Genomic DNA, 13,469 nt, shown 5'->3' on the forward strand with positions numbered 1-13,469 from the left:
CACAGTTAAGAATGGAGTCTATTGTAGCAAAATTTGAATGAAATACACAATAATTTCAGTTAAATATACAATGGTTCGAGTTCATTACACAATACTACTTATACAGTATTATAAAATAAATAATACTGTTCTGGCCTACATACAAATTTGACTTAATGACAGACCTTGGGAACAGAACTCATTCTTAAACTGGGGACTACCTGTATATTATTTGTCTTTATCCATTTTAACCACAGTATATTTTTACACATACTAATTTTCAAAGCAGTCAACTATTTCCCACCTATCTGAAACACAACAAACAGAAAAATCTCCTTTTCATTAATAAATTACATTTTATTTTATTCATAGTGATATAAAGGGAATATCCATAAAAGGCACAAGTGTGGCTCCTCAGAAGGAAATGGAACTTGGGTAGTAAGTTCTTTTCAGTACCAGCCCCTTTTTTCAATATAAGATACATACAAACAAGGAATAGACTACAAATGTAAAGTAACAGTTCCTTTTGTAAGTATCATTGATTTAGAAAAGGAGCTTTTTGTAGCACCTATGGATGGTTTTCTCATTCATGCACCATTTATAAAATAACTTGGAAAAGTGCTTTGATTGGCCTTAGTAGTGAAGATTCTCAAAAGACTGTATAGTTGCATCAGAAATATTCTAGTTTTATCCAGTAGGGGGCACTCTTGGTCAAGCATAAATTTAGAAAATGAACTCCCCCAATATCCTTCTGTACACTTTCATGAGTGCTCCATTGTTATTAACTAGTATAATTTTATGTTTAGAAACTCATTGCTTTCTGCCCTGTTTCTTTCCTATTTTTCAAAGACAACTATTTAGAAGGTAACTTTCCTTAATAACTTTCCTTATGAACTCTTAAAAATATTAATAGAATCAGACTTGGAAATCTAATTCCTTATTCAATGTAAGAATTTAACCCTTCTCCAAGAGATGGCTGCCCAGCCTCTGCCTGAATGCAGAGCTCGCCACATCTCATATCTGCAGTGAAAACACATTCTGAAATATTCTTCCCTCCCCTCTGCGATAAGAACAAGATTGATCATTACATCAGCTGAATGCAAGATTTGAATATTTGAATATAGACACAGTGCAAATCCAGGCATATCTATTCAGAAATCCTGGGGTATTTCCCAAAGCACATATCCATAATAAGAGAAACTTAACAACTAAAAAAACTAAGAACAAGAATCGTATCAGGCTGAAACAATATTTGAGTTTTTCAAAGAAGATGACTTATTTTAACTGGGGGAGGGTCATGGTACAATATGGGAATCAATGTTTCATTCAAGATAAAAACCTAGAAGAGGCATTCAAAGACTTCTCACCAACACTTGAAGGGAAGGATGTTGTCTTTTTCCATTGGGGACTGTATTCATATCCCCTAACATTCACAGGAAGAAATAACTGCTATTCAGATCTTATCTTCTGGCAAGGACTAAAGCAAGACAGAGAAGTACTGTACTACTGACAGCCAGAGAATGCCTTCAGTGACTCCTTTCACTGTGACCCTTCTTCTGGGGCCTGGAAATCATGTAATGCTTTTTAAAAGTTGTATTGCTAGTATAGTGAATGACTAATACTAAAACAGGGCAAATGGGAACTGAACATCTGAACACTACCCTGCCATATATTCTGGAATGTGATTGGTGGATAGATGATGCAGAGTGAGAGCACTATATGGCGGGGAAGAAATCTTGAATTGAACTCTGTGGGCAGCCCAGTCGGAGGTGAAGCAAAGGTAGGTTGTGGGGAAGTCCTTTCTGTATCAGCATACTTTCCTCCCATTTCAAAGACAGGAGAAAAACATATTGCCAAGGATGTGAGGAAGAGCTATTTTAACCAATTCCAATACTTTTTTCCCTCATATGGTGACCAGAATTACTTCTCATGATTGGAACCAACAGTTCTACTGATGTAACTCAAAGCTGCATTTGTATGCTTTCTCACTATTACTTCTTTTAGTGCCAACTCCTGCTGAAAGTTAGCAACAATCAATGCTATTTGTTATTTGATGTTATTGTCCAAAAACTGTATGTTTGCCAAACCATGTATGTAAATTTTTTTTTTAGCCAGGATATGCTTTATCATCTAGCAATGTGTTTACCAGGACAGGAAGGCCTGGCGCAATATGGTTCATGGGGTCACGAAGAGTCGGACACGACTTAACGACTAAACAACAACAACAACGTGTTTACCTTCAATCTTTCCTTGTGTAATTAACTAAAGTAGTCGATATTTCTTTTGGTACATCATGAGCCCTAAATAATATCAATTTCCTTTTCACAATTTCATATTTGCTTATTCTTTGGAGAGCTCTCTCATTTCATACACATTCAACCTATAATATTTAAAGTAACCTTCTGTAAATTTCCAAGGCTTCTATTCTCCTGATTGTAATTCGATCACTGTCCTCCAAAAAATAAACTGGCAAGATTTAGTAGCATAAATCTGCTAAAAAAAATTTGCAATCCTAAGTTCCAACATCAAACAAGTTTATTTTTTAAGAAGCTACCCTTGTCTGTTTTATTCTGCTTCTTATTTCCATGGTACTATCTCATCTATCATTCAAAACACCACTCGATCATGGCATCTGGACCCATCAATTCCTGGCAAATAGAAGGGGTAGAAATGGAAGCAGTAACAGACGTCATTTATTTGGGCTCCAAGATCACAGCAGACGGAGACTGCAGCCATGAAATTAAGAGACGCTTGCTCCTTGGGAGGAAAGCTATGGTAAACCTAGACAGCATATTAAAAAGCAGAGACATCACCTTGCCGACAAAGATCCGCATAATCAAAGCTATGGTTTTTCCAGTAGTAATGTATGGCTGTGAGAGCTGGACCATAAAGAACACTGAGCGACGAAGAATTGATGCCTTTGAACTGTGGTGCTGGAGAAGACTCTTAAAGAGTCTCCTGGACTACTAGGAGGTCAAACCCGTCAGTCTTAAAGGAAATCAACCCTGACTGCTCATTGGAAGGATTGATAATGAAGCTCAAGTTCAGATACTTTGGTCACCTAATGCAAAGAGAGGACTCTTTGGAAAAGACCCTGATGCTGGGAAAGACTGAAGGCAAAAGGAAAAGGGGACGGCAGAGGATGAGATGGTTAGATAGCATCACTGAAGCAATGAGCATGAAACTGAGCAAACTCTGGGAGGCAGTGAAGGACAGGAAGGACAGCGTGATATGGTTCATGGGGTCATGAAGAGTCAAACACGACTTAATGACTGAACAACAACAACCCTCTGCATGTGCTTTCCTATAAGTATACAGTACAGTAATATTAAGTTCACAGATTTTATTTTTAATTATAATCATTACTTTTATTTTTTTCTGATTTATATTTAGCCCATAAAATTTGATTAACATTGGTAAACATTACTCACTATTTACTAATAGAACATCTGCATAAATTATTTATACCACTAACATTTGTATCTTCTTGGCATTCTTCTGAAGAGTCTTTGAAAATAGCTTCAGAATGTATTTTAAATATCAACAATACACATTCTTATCACACGCCACATAATATTTGAAATAATGTTCTTCTTTTTCAACCTTAAAAGCTGCTGTTTATTTCTAATATAAATTCATAATGATGCATATCTATCCAGCCCTGTATTTTTCAATATATTTAGTTCCATTCAATCTAATGCATTTTTATACAGTCCTCAATATGCATAAATACCCACTCTCACATCTCTGCAAAGTTTTACTAGTTTTCATGTGCTAAAAAGAACATTCTTGCTACCTAATACATTCCTGAATCCAAATTACGTTACACTCAAAACAGTTTCACATTTCTGAAAAAGCCTCTTGTTTATGACTGGAAGAGTATTTATAAAACATGACTCATGAAGCTTATCATACAGGATTCACTACATCTTTATGCTGTTTGTTTTAGATAGAATAGTAAACATAGATATTAGCTAATCATCTGGAATAATTCCTGTATTGTATAATATGTTGAACAATTTGTTAAAGTGTCTATTGCAGTTTTATTAATTTTAATATTTTTAGAGAGATATCATCAGATCCTATGCCTTTTATTCTTTAAATTGTTTGTATTTACTTCTCTACATGTGAAAGGTTCTATATCCATCTGCTGATAATTATAATGCCATGATGTAGTGTAACAGTGGAGGATTGGGCTGAAAACTACTGCAATGCGCTCTACATAGGGCTGCCCTTGAAGAATATCTGGAAGCTTCAGCTGGTGCAGAATGTGATGGCAAGGGTAGTTAAAGGTGCCAGTTATTCAGCACACGTGACACCACTGCTCCACAAACTGCATTGGCTTCCAGTGTGCTTCTGGATGCAATTCAAGGTGCTAGTAGTTACCTTTAAAGCCCTTCATGGCTTGGGACTGGGTTACTTACCCAATTTGGCAAGAAGGGCACGCTCTGGGTACCATCAGCTAAGGAGTGTCGGATGGTGGACTCCAGAAGGACAGCCTTTTCTACTGTGGTGCCTACCTTTTGGAACATCATCCCTCAGAGATCAGATCAGCCCTGACCTTGCTGGGCTTTCATAAGGCCTTGAAAACTTGGTTCCGTGCCTGAGCCTGGAGCCCCAGGTGCGTGATGGAGCTGTTTTCTAGTTATGTTAATGGTGGTTTTATGATTCCTGGCTGCTGTGTGTTTCTATTTTTGTATTGTATGCTTTTTATCTATTTTATTGTAAGCCATCCAGAAGTCACGAATGTAACATATATAAATTGACTAAATAAATAAATAACAAAAAGTTGTTCCAGGTATACTTCCAGACATGTAATATATTCACATTTTGTGTGTACCTGTAACTTCACTTATTTTTTAATGCATATATTTAACTTCCAATACTTCAGTTTCACTACACCTTTCACTTATCAATTTTTCTTTGCACTTCAAATTTTTTTCCTGATGTTCTGACGCATTTCTGAATATTTTTACTTATTTCTTTTTTTTAAAAAAAGTAAGTGATTCTTCCATTAGTTCTAAAATTTTGTCATACATCCCTTTTTTTATGACAATTTGTATCAACGATTCACTAATTGTGAGTTTTCATTCACTTCATTCCTGCTGTTGTTAGCATTTCCTACTTGTTTCATAATAATGTTTATATTTTCTATGATAAATTTTGGATCCTGGAGTTTGCTCCTGTCATTTCTATTATTTTCCTTTGTCCTCTATCAGGGATATTTGCTGATGACATAATTCACCAGGTCACAATACAGTTCATTTTTTTTATGTAACATTTTCTACATGTTACTGTTACAATATCCTCCTAGTGTTACCACTAACTGTCCATAGCTACTTATTCAACAGAGCTTGTATCATAGATAACTATTATATCTAATGGCCATTGGGCTACATAATAACAAAATCTCATGTTTCCTTATACTTCTTATTTTCAAAAACTGCTTTAAAAAAAATAACTATTTTTAACAAACAAGTCTGACTGTTGCATTCAAATTAGCAAAGAATTAAACCTAACAAACCTGATGCACACAGATGTTACATTTATCACAAAACACCATATCATTTCCATCTTCACTATCAGGAGATCGGCACACATCACAGATTACATCTTCATCGTATTCTATACCAAGCCCTTCCTCTGTTTCAATGGCATGGTTCATATTCTCATGACAGTGACGTTCCAGAACTTCTACCATTTTCTCCATGGTATTTTCATCAAGTTGCCCATATCCTGCCAAATGGGAAAAATTACTGTTAAAAATGGTACACCGAATATTGTCTCGATTACGTCTCTTCAAATTTTTCATTTTCAAAGCATATTTCCATTTAGCATTAGCTATGAAGCTGATTTTCACTTTAACATCGGCTTATCAGAGTGGTTTTTGTTTTGTAGAATTAGTTCTGTTCCCCACTGCAACTATGAGAAGAAAGAGGAAAAAACACAAATAGTAACAATAATAATAATGAAAAAGATATGAAGATATCAGGGGAAGATTTTTTTTTAAAAAAAGGAGGTAGGATGAAGACAAAGCAGCTCTGTCCTGAGCCAAAGGCAAAAAATAATTCAATAAAATAAATTACAGAATATTCATGATATCTCTGATTTCCTTCTTTTTTGATTTGTGATCCTGACCTGGTAAGACATAATTCATTGTTCTATGTCTCTTACCAATATAGTAAGAAACATCATGCAATTAATAATCAAATATGTTGCTCCAACTGGGCCCATCTGCATTTAGTAAATAATTTCTAAACACCAGGAAAAAAAGTGTTCAGCAAGCTTACAGTCTGGTTTTAAAAAGAGAGACAAGTTCTCATATAATCACATCTTAGTAAGCCATATTACATTTCCTTGAATCCCAAAGACTTTGTTTCTACAGCCTGCCGAATTAGGAATGGAGGGAAAGGGCAGTTTGTGACAGATATGAATGAAAGTGAATTTAGCTTTAGTCAAGTTAAGAGGCAATCTCTTTAAAATAACTTGTCACTAACAGACACAAAAATCAGAATTGTGCATTACAATGTCAATTTGTATTATTGCAGACCAATGGAATAGGATTTTAAGCACATGACTTCTAAGAATTATGATAAGTTCTACTGGATGCCACTAATTTCAAGCTAGCTGCTATATTATTAGTAGTGGCTCCCCTGCTTTTACAATTCACATTAGTATCTTTATATATGAAACAAATTTTAGATATTTCTTAAAACTTTACACACCTACTATAATAATGGTAAAGGAATGATAGAACCAAATATCAATGTATGTATATTTTATTTCAGAACTATTGTTAGATTGTATTATTTATCTAATGTTAAACAAATTATTACTTTTGCTTTCTCACCCATTTCAGCAAGTTCCTCATTTACTTCCTGAAGCCAGAAGATATCCATATCATCCAAGTCATAACGACACATTGATTCTGCCAATTCCAGAATGTTGATGTAGCCAGGTTCAGCAGTTTCTTGACTTGAACAACGGATGTACTTTCTGGGCCGTGTATAAAGTACTTGCTTTACTTTTTCTGCTACAATTCTAAGTAGCAAAACATTATAGTGAGCTACAGATCCTCTGGCGAAAGAACTCTTGTGGAAATCAGGCAAAAATGACAAGGTATTTCATACTTCAGGTACCCTTAGGGCAAAGGACAGAGTCTGAACAATTTTAAATTTAATTTTAAATTGTTCAGAATATTGTTATTTACCAAAGGATCACCTCTTAATAACTGATTTGATCACTAACAATTTGTTGGTACATTCAAGCAGTACCAAACCAGTGCTACAATAGTATGTTTAAACAAAAAACACAAGCAAAATCTGTACTGAATAACCATATAGAAAAGTATTTCCTAGAATCTGCCTTGAATTATGGCTATTCAATACATCAGAAGAAGAAAACGAAACCTAATATATTTGGGAACAAATACTTATGACTGGTCATTACTAAGCAAGTAGATTTTGGGGAGTAGTTTTTATATACACAAACATTAGTTCAGCTTTGAAATAGGGTCTGGTGACAAAGACAAGAGTTTCAGGTAATGAAACAAAGAGTTATAATTTTCAGGTTTTGGTGTACTGCAGCATCTAGAATTGTTATTCTGTTAAGATATGTCATCTGTCACAAGAGAACTACACTGGCATACCTAAATGAAATGGAATTAGCCTAACATTCAGAGGTTTTTCTGGATTTGATTGCAGGGTAAACCGGTTACAACAATGGTTTTCTAGAGGTCCATAGGCCACATCCTAGCACTAACAAAAGGTGCTTGGGAGAAGAGGAGCTAACAGCCCAAAGTCTTCACAGGGTAATTTTTGGGAAGCACTAGAATTTCTCTCTGACCTACAAAACCACTGCAAAAAAGACCTACTGAAGTGAACTGTGTAAATTGCTACAGCCAATTCTACTTATAAAAGAGCACTGCTTGGGCATTCCCTCTGGATTAAAATTTCAATTCTGGCTTCATTCATTTTCTATTATTTTCTGCATGCTAAAAATTGAAGTGGCACTTGTTATTTGTTTCTACAAAATGGAATATATTACAGCTGATACCATCACAGGATAGTCAGATGTATGTTAATACTACTTTGGGATGGAAGCACAAAAATTATATGCTTTAATAAGGCACACATGTTTAATAAAAATACCTGAGAGAAGGCTGTGGAATAGTTTCTGGGCTTGCAGGGACTTGCACACCCTTTTCCCATTCTTGTTTCCATGTATCCGCAAACAAGTAATATTCATCTGGGTTAATATGATGAGAGTCTGGCAGTTTCATGGCACTGATGAGGTCCTTTCGAAAAACCTGAAGGCACAGTCAGAATAAAGAAATAATCCATACATTTTAAAACTTCATTTTTTAATTTAACCATAACATCTACTGATGCACTACACAAAACAGCTTCACAACCATAGTGCCAAGAAGTTTAAGGCAAGCATGACACCTAAAATAATGTTTTCTACTATCTCTGCATTACAACTGTTTGCACAAGAAATATAACTAATTATTTATTTAAATTTTTTGTAACTTGTCCCAATCTGAAGACTCTAGATGGTGTACAACCAAGAAAAATAGTAAAATAAAACCCAGGAAATAATTAACCATCCCAACGCAATGCAAAGAGATGTGTGTCCAAAACAATCTCAGAGGATTCAAAGCACAGTGAAATAAAGTTGTTTTGGCAGCTTTACGAGGGATGATACTGTACAGACCTCTAAAGGAACAATGTTCCACAACATGTGGGCCATTACAGAAAAGGCCTGCTGTCTTGCCCGGGACCTGGGGCTTTCCCATGGGAGAAGGCCTCTCAGAAGGCCATCATTATAAAATGTTCTTACTGGACAAGCAGATTTGATACTGATAAGGCAGTGCCTGATATATCCCACTGTCATATAAAGTTTTAGAGTTTATGATCAGAACTTTGAAATGAGCCCAGAATTTTACAGGTAACTATGCAGCGACTTCAAGATAGATGCTATCCTGCAATGGCAGATTCACCAGCCAGCATTCTAGTTGCCATATTTTGGACTACTTGTAGCTTCTGGGTTATATTCACAGGCTGCCCCACAAATGGCATATTACAGTAGCAAAGCTATGTGCTGATCTAGGTTTGAAATACCATTACTAAGGTATTCTGATCCAGGTAGGGTTGTAACTGGGAGAAGACCCCTCTGCCCATCGCCTACACTTGCTATATAAGCAGTACCAGTAAATCCACCCAACTTATGAAACAATATCTTTCATTTATAGTTTGGCATAATTGTCAATATCCTGAAATATACTTTATAAATTATAAGCCTAATAAATTAGTTGTTCATTCATATTAATATAGGTTCAGCAGTAAATAAAAAAAAGATTGGGATAAGAAAAAGCAAACATTCAGGTATGTTGGTAAATAAATTATTAAATTAGCCGTTAAGAATCAAAATCTAAATTCTCACCTCGGCAGGCTTCTTTTGTTCATTTGTTGGTGTTTTTGATTTGCTTCTGTATTTAGAGCAAAAGGAGAAAGAAGTGGAAGGACCTATATGAGCAGCAAGAAAAAGGAAGAGAATTGAAATTTGTCTGGAACAGAGGCTGTTATGTTAAGCCAAGGTTTATTAAACATTTAATAAGTCACAGTACATTTTGCAGATAAGCAAAATTATACTGCCTTCTTTGCTCAATTTCTGATTTGTTTTTCATCTAGCTTTTGTAATGCGAAGAGAGGACTCTTTGAAAAAGACCCTGATGCTTGGAAAGATTGAAGGCAAAAGGAAAAGAGGACGGCAGAGGATGAGATGGTTAGAGAGCATCACTGAAGCAATGAGCATGAAACTGAGCAAATTCAGGGAGGCAGTGAAGGACAGGAAGGCCTGGCGCGATATGGTTCATGGGGTCACGAAGAGTTGGATATGACTTAACGACTGAACAACAGCAACAAAGCTTTTGTAAAAGTATCAAAGCAAGAATTTCTAAATAACGCAAACTTATCAAAATATCTATTTGAGTTTGCAGAAATATGCAAACACACATCTCTTCCTGCCACCCTGGCGTTTCTGGGGGTTTTCTAGAATGCAATTTTTTGCACATATGTATATTTTAGGTGAGGACAATGTGCATAAGATTTATTTAAGAAATGGGAGAAGAAGGGTGATGTTTGTGTTTCTGAGTACTTTTAATGGGATGTGCATTTGTTTGTATTTTAAAGGTTTATTTTTCCATGTGGTTTGTGACTTGTTTTTTGCTAAAAGCATGTTTGTGGGGAATGGTGTTTATGAGGTTATTTGTTGCAGCTATGTATGGGGGGGGGCATATGCATTTTTCTGAACTTTATACTTTCTCTTCTGTAAACCAGATGTTCCGTTTAGCTTTGTGAAGGCATATGCCTTCAGATTTGGAGATTAGGGGCCTACCTCTGCCTTGTGCTCAGAGAGGAGTTGAGCATGGAAAAATATTGTTAGATGAAGAGCAAGAGAGCACAGTTCAGTCTTTTTAGATGCTTTTTATATCTCTATTGACTGGCAAGAGGCTTAGGCATTCCACAAACCAGAAATGAGTAATGGACTAGCTTCAGACATAACAGCAAGTTATAATAAAAGAAGCCTTGATTGATGGATCAAACCCTGGTTTCAGACTGTGGTATGCTGCCAGAACTACACCACGGTTTGTCTGAAGTGAGTTCAAATATTCAAATAAATTAGGCTAAAAAAACCTGGTTTATCATTAAGTGTGAATCAAACCAGCATATACTTAAATTTCCTAAAATTATAGGAAATACCTATCATGTTCTAACAATTTTGTCTACTGCAATCATAACTATTTACAGTGTTAGAAAGCAGATAAGCAATTAGGAACAAATTGCCTAAAATACATTATTTTGCTGTTGTAGATTCAAGAGGCTAATAAAAGGACATATTTTGTTGTTCCAAAACTAGTGATTCTTGACTTTCCTACTTCTCATAGCAGAACAAATTGATCCATTAACCATAAACAAGAATATCTGTGATATACTGTTATGGGTTGATTTTCAAATTCCATCAGGTAATATAATGCCCAGTGAATTACTAACAATAGTCAAGTAGGTAGTGTGGTAGGTTCATCCAGACCATCAGTTCTGGAATGTTTTCAATTCTGAGATAACAATCTATAAATTTTGAGTTTCAGCAGAAATGTAATAGAGCCAAGAGGACAAACCAAAAACATTCAATCCCTCTACTTCAAAAGTAGTCACCCACTTTAATTCTATCCTGATCCCTACATAGACAGAAGGAATGGAAGAGTGATATATGATTTTTTAAAAAAATAGCAATCAGTTTCTCATGCTGTATGAATTTTAGCAGCTGATGTTTGGGAATTTCCAGCATTTTTCCAAGAGCATTTAATCAGCCATGCCACTGCAGCCACAAGAGCAGACACATCTGCGAGGTGACAAAACACTGGAGCAGAGGAAGATCTACTCTCTCTGCTTTAAAAGAGAAGTAATCAACTGCTTACACACATAAAGAACTGGTAGCGTCATAAAGTGCCAACTGGAATCTAAAGTGATATTCTTTCTGTCTATATATCTAGCTTTTATTTAGTAGTCATTCTAATTTTTGAAAAATTTGTCAAAAACCATAACCAAAAATTTCCACATATAGAAGTGAGCATAACCAGCAAATCTCATTTGGAAACCAGAAACCTCAGGATAACATACTAGAATACATCCAACCTGCCTGGACTCAGAATTATGCAGCTTTCTGCGTTCTAAACAAAGGCTCTGAAGAAACTGAATTTAACAGTTACATTTATCTTCTCATTGTAGTGTTTCTAATTGTTTTTGTCCTCTCCGATATTACTAAGTACCACAAGACACAAGAGGAAATGAAACTGAACAAGAAATACAACTCTTTGTATAGATGTAGAAAAAGTATAACAGTTTGCCCTCAAACCAAAGGAGGAAACCACAGGAAGGGTTACAGATCAAAGGAGATTAGATCACTTTATTTACTTTCGTTGTCTGAACTGTCACTGCTGCTTAGATGCCTGTGGCGTTTCATCCTGACGCATCCTATAAAGAGTGAAAAGAAACAGTTAACAAAATTCTTCCTGCAAGGGAAATATGCACCCATATGCTTTAATTCTGCACCCAGAATTAGTTTTGTTGCCCAGTAAAGTACAAGGATATTTATTTATCACATTTATTTAGCTGCCTAATTCCAAAGTGACTGTGGTGTACAGTATTAAAATCAAATTAAGAAAAATCAGGCAGAAAATAGTAAACATTTGGAAAGAATAAAAACATTTTCTCAACCTCAAGGGGCCCATCACCCAACCTCTGGGTAAAAACCCAGGTTTTAGGGGTCTATGAATGAGGCCAGGATAGACATAATGCAGATCTCTGGGGAGATGCTGTTCTAGAGTCCAGGTGCAACAACAGAGAAGCTTACTTTTTTGGTCACATTTGGTAACATTGTTTACAGACACATACAAGACTTTCCAGAGAAACGATATTAAATCATCCATTTAAACCAACTGCATCAGTTAAAATACATATTAAGATAAACTAAATTCCCCCAGATCCTTGTGAATGACTAACAATTATTAATTAGGTAGAAGAGCAGGAATTCAGATCAATTAGAAATAAATTACACAGCTCTAGTTTCAATCTTTGGAAATATTTACCACTTAATCCACATTTCAATAATTATTCAGTATTTCTATTCCCTGCTTCCTCTTCTTTAACTAGCTACCTGTAAAAGGGCCTCTCCTCTTATTCCATGATGCTACCTTTTATCAGAGTGTTTTCCAAGAGCCTTTTGCAAGTCCAGGTAAGCAAGATCTACCGAATATCTGATCTGTGTGCTTCGTATTTCAAAAAATTCCAAGAAATTAGCAAGCTAACTTTCATCCTTGGCAGAAGCCATGGTAATTCTTCTACATCAGTATCTTTTTGCTATATGTCCATTAATTTTATAGTAACAAATGTTTTCCAATTTACTTTAAAATGAGATTTTAAGGTAACAAGCCTAGAAGTACCAGCATTTACTTCAGTTTTTTTTTTAAATTAGTATTCCAGTGGTCATGACATAGCTGTCTTGTACACAGGCAGATCTTAGGGTTATTATATAGTTTCTCTTAAAAGATCAGTGGTTCTTTTATTTTAATTATTTAAGAACTCTTGGATGATACCATGTGGCCTAGTATTTTTAACATCTTATCATGATTGTCACTTAATTCTTTGGATTTGCTTCTAGAAAATGTAAGTTCAGATACAAGTATCTGCCTTACATCTTTACAATGAAGACAAAGCAGAGAGTTCGTTTTGCTTCTCTTTATCTTCCTTATTTTCCTTTACAGATCATTAATTCCTGTCTCATCTAACAGCTGAGCAGGCTTTCTAGCTAGCTACATGTTTGTGATGCATTTTTAATTGTTCAATCTTTGTGGGTTTTTTTAAAAAACAAATTTATATTGTTCTGATCTGCATACAGATCACATTTTCTGATTTTTTAATAGCTCATTT

General features: G+C 35.3%; 1 protein-coding gene across 2 annotated transcripts in view; it reads right to left on the reverse strand.

The window, feature by feature from the left end:
- Window positions 1–13,469, reverse strand: part of JADE3 (jade family PHD finger 3) — a 46,550-nt gene that overhangs the window by 10,515 nt on the left and 22,566 nt on the right. For both annotated transcript variants that reach the window (XM_088144992.1, XM_088144993.1), the window contains 5 exons: window positions 11,955–12,014; window positions 9,424–9,506; window positions 8,130–8,287; window positions 6,830–7,020; window positions 5,504–5,715 (listed from right to left, as the gene is read on the reverse strand). In XM_088144992.1, coding sequence (XP_088001118.1) covers window positions 5,504–5,715; window positions 6,830–7,020; window positions 8,130–8,287; window positions 9,424–9,506; window positions 11,955–12,003 — 693 coding nt within the window. In that variant the 5' untranslated portion in view covers window positions 12,004–12,014. The remainder of the gene's footprint in view (window positions 1–5,503; window positions 5,716–6,829; window positions 7,021–8,129; window positions 8,288–9,423; window positions 9,507–11,954; window positions 12,015–13,469) is intronic.

The sequence above is a fragment of the Python bivittatus genome, unplaced genomic scaffold (genome assembly GCF_059951505.1).
Source record: "Python bivittatus isolate LINGU-HERP-01145 unplaced genomic scaffold, Pbiv_v1 ctg000350_np1212, whole genome shotgun sequence".
Classification (NCBI taxonomy): Eukaryota; Metazoa; Chordata; class Lepidosauria; order Squamata; family Pythonidae; genus Python; species Python bivittatus.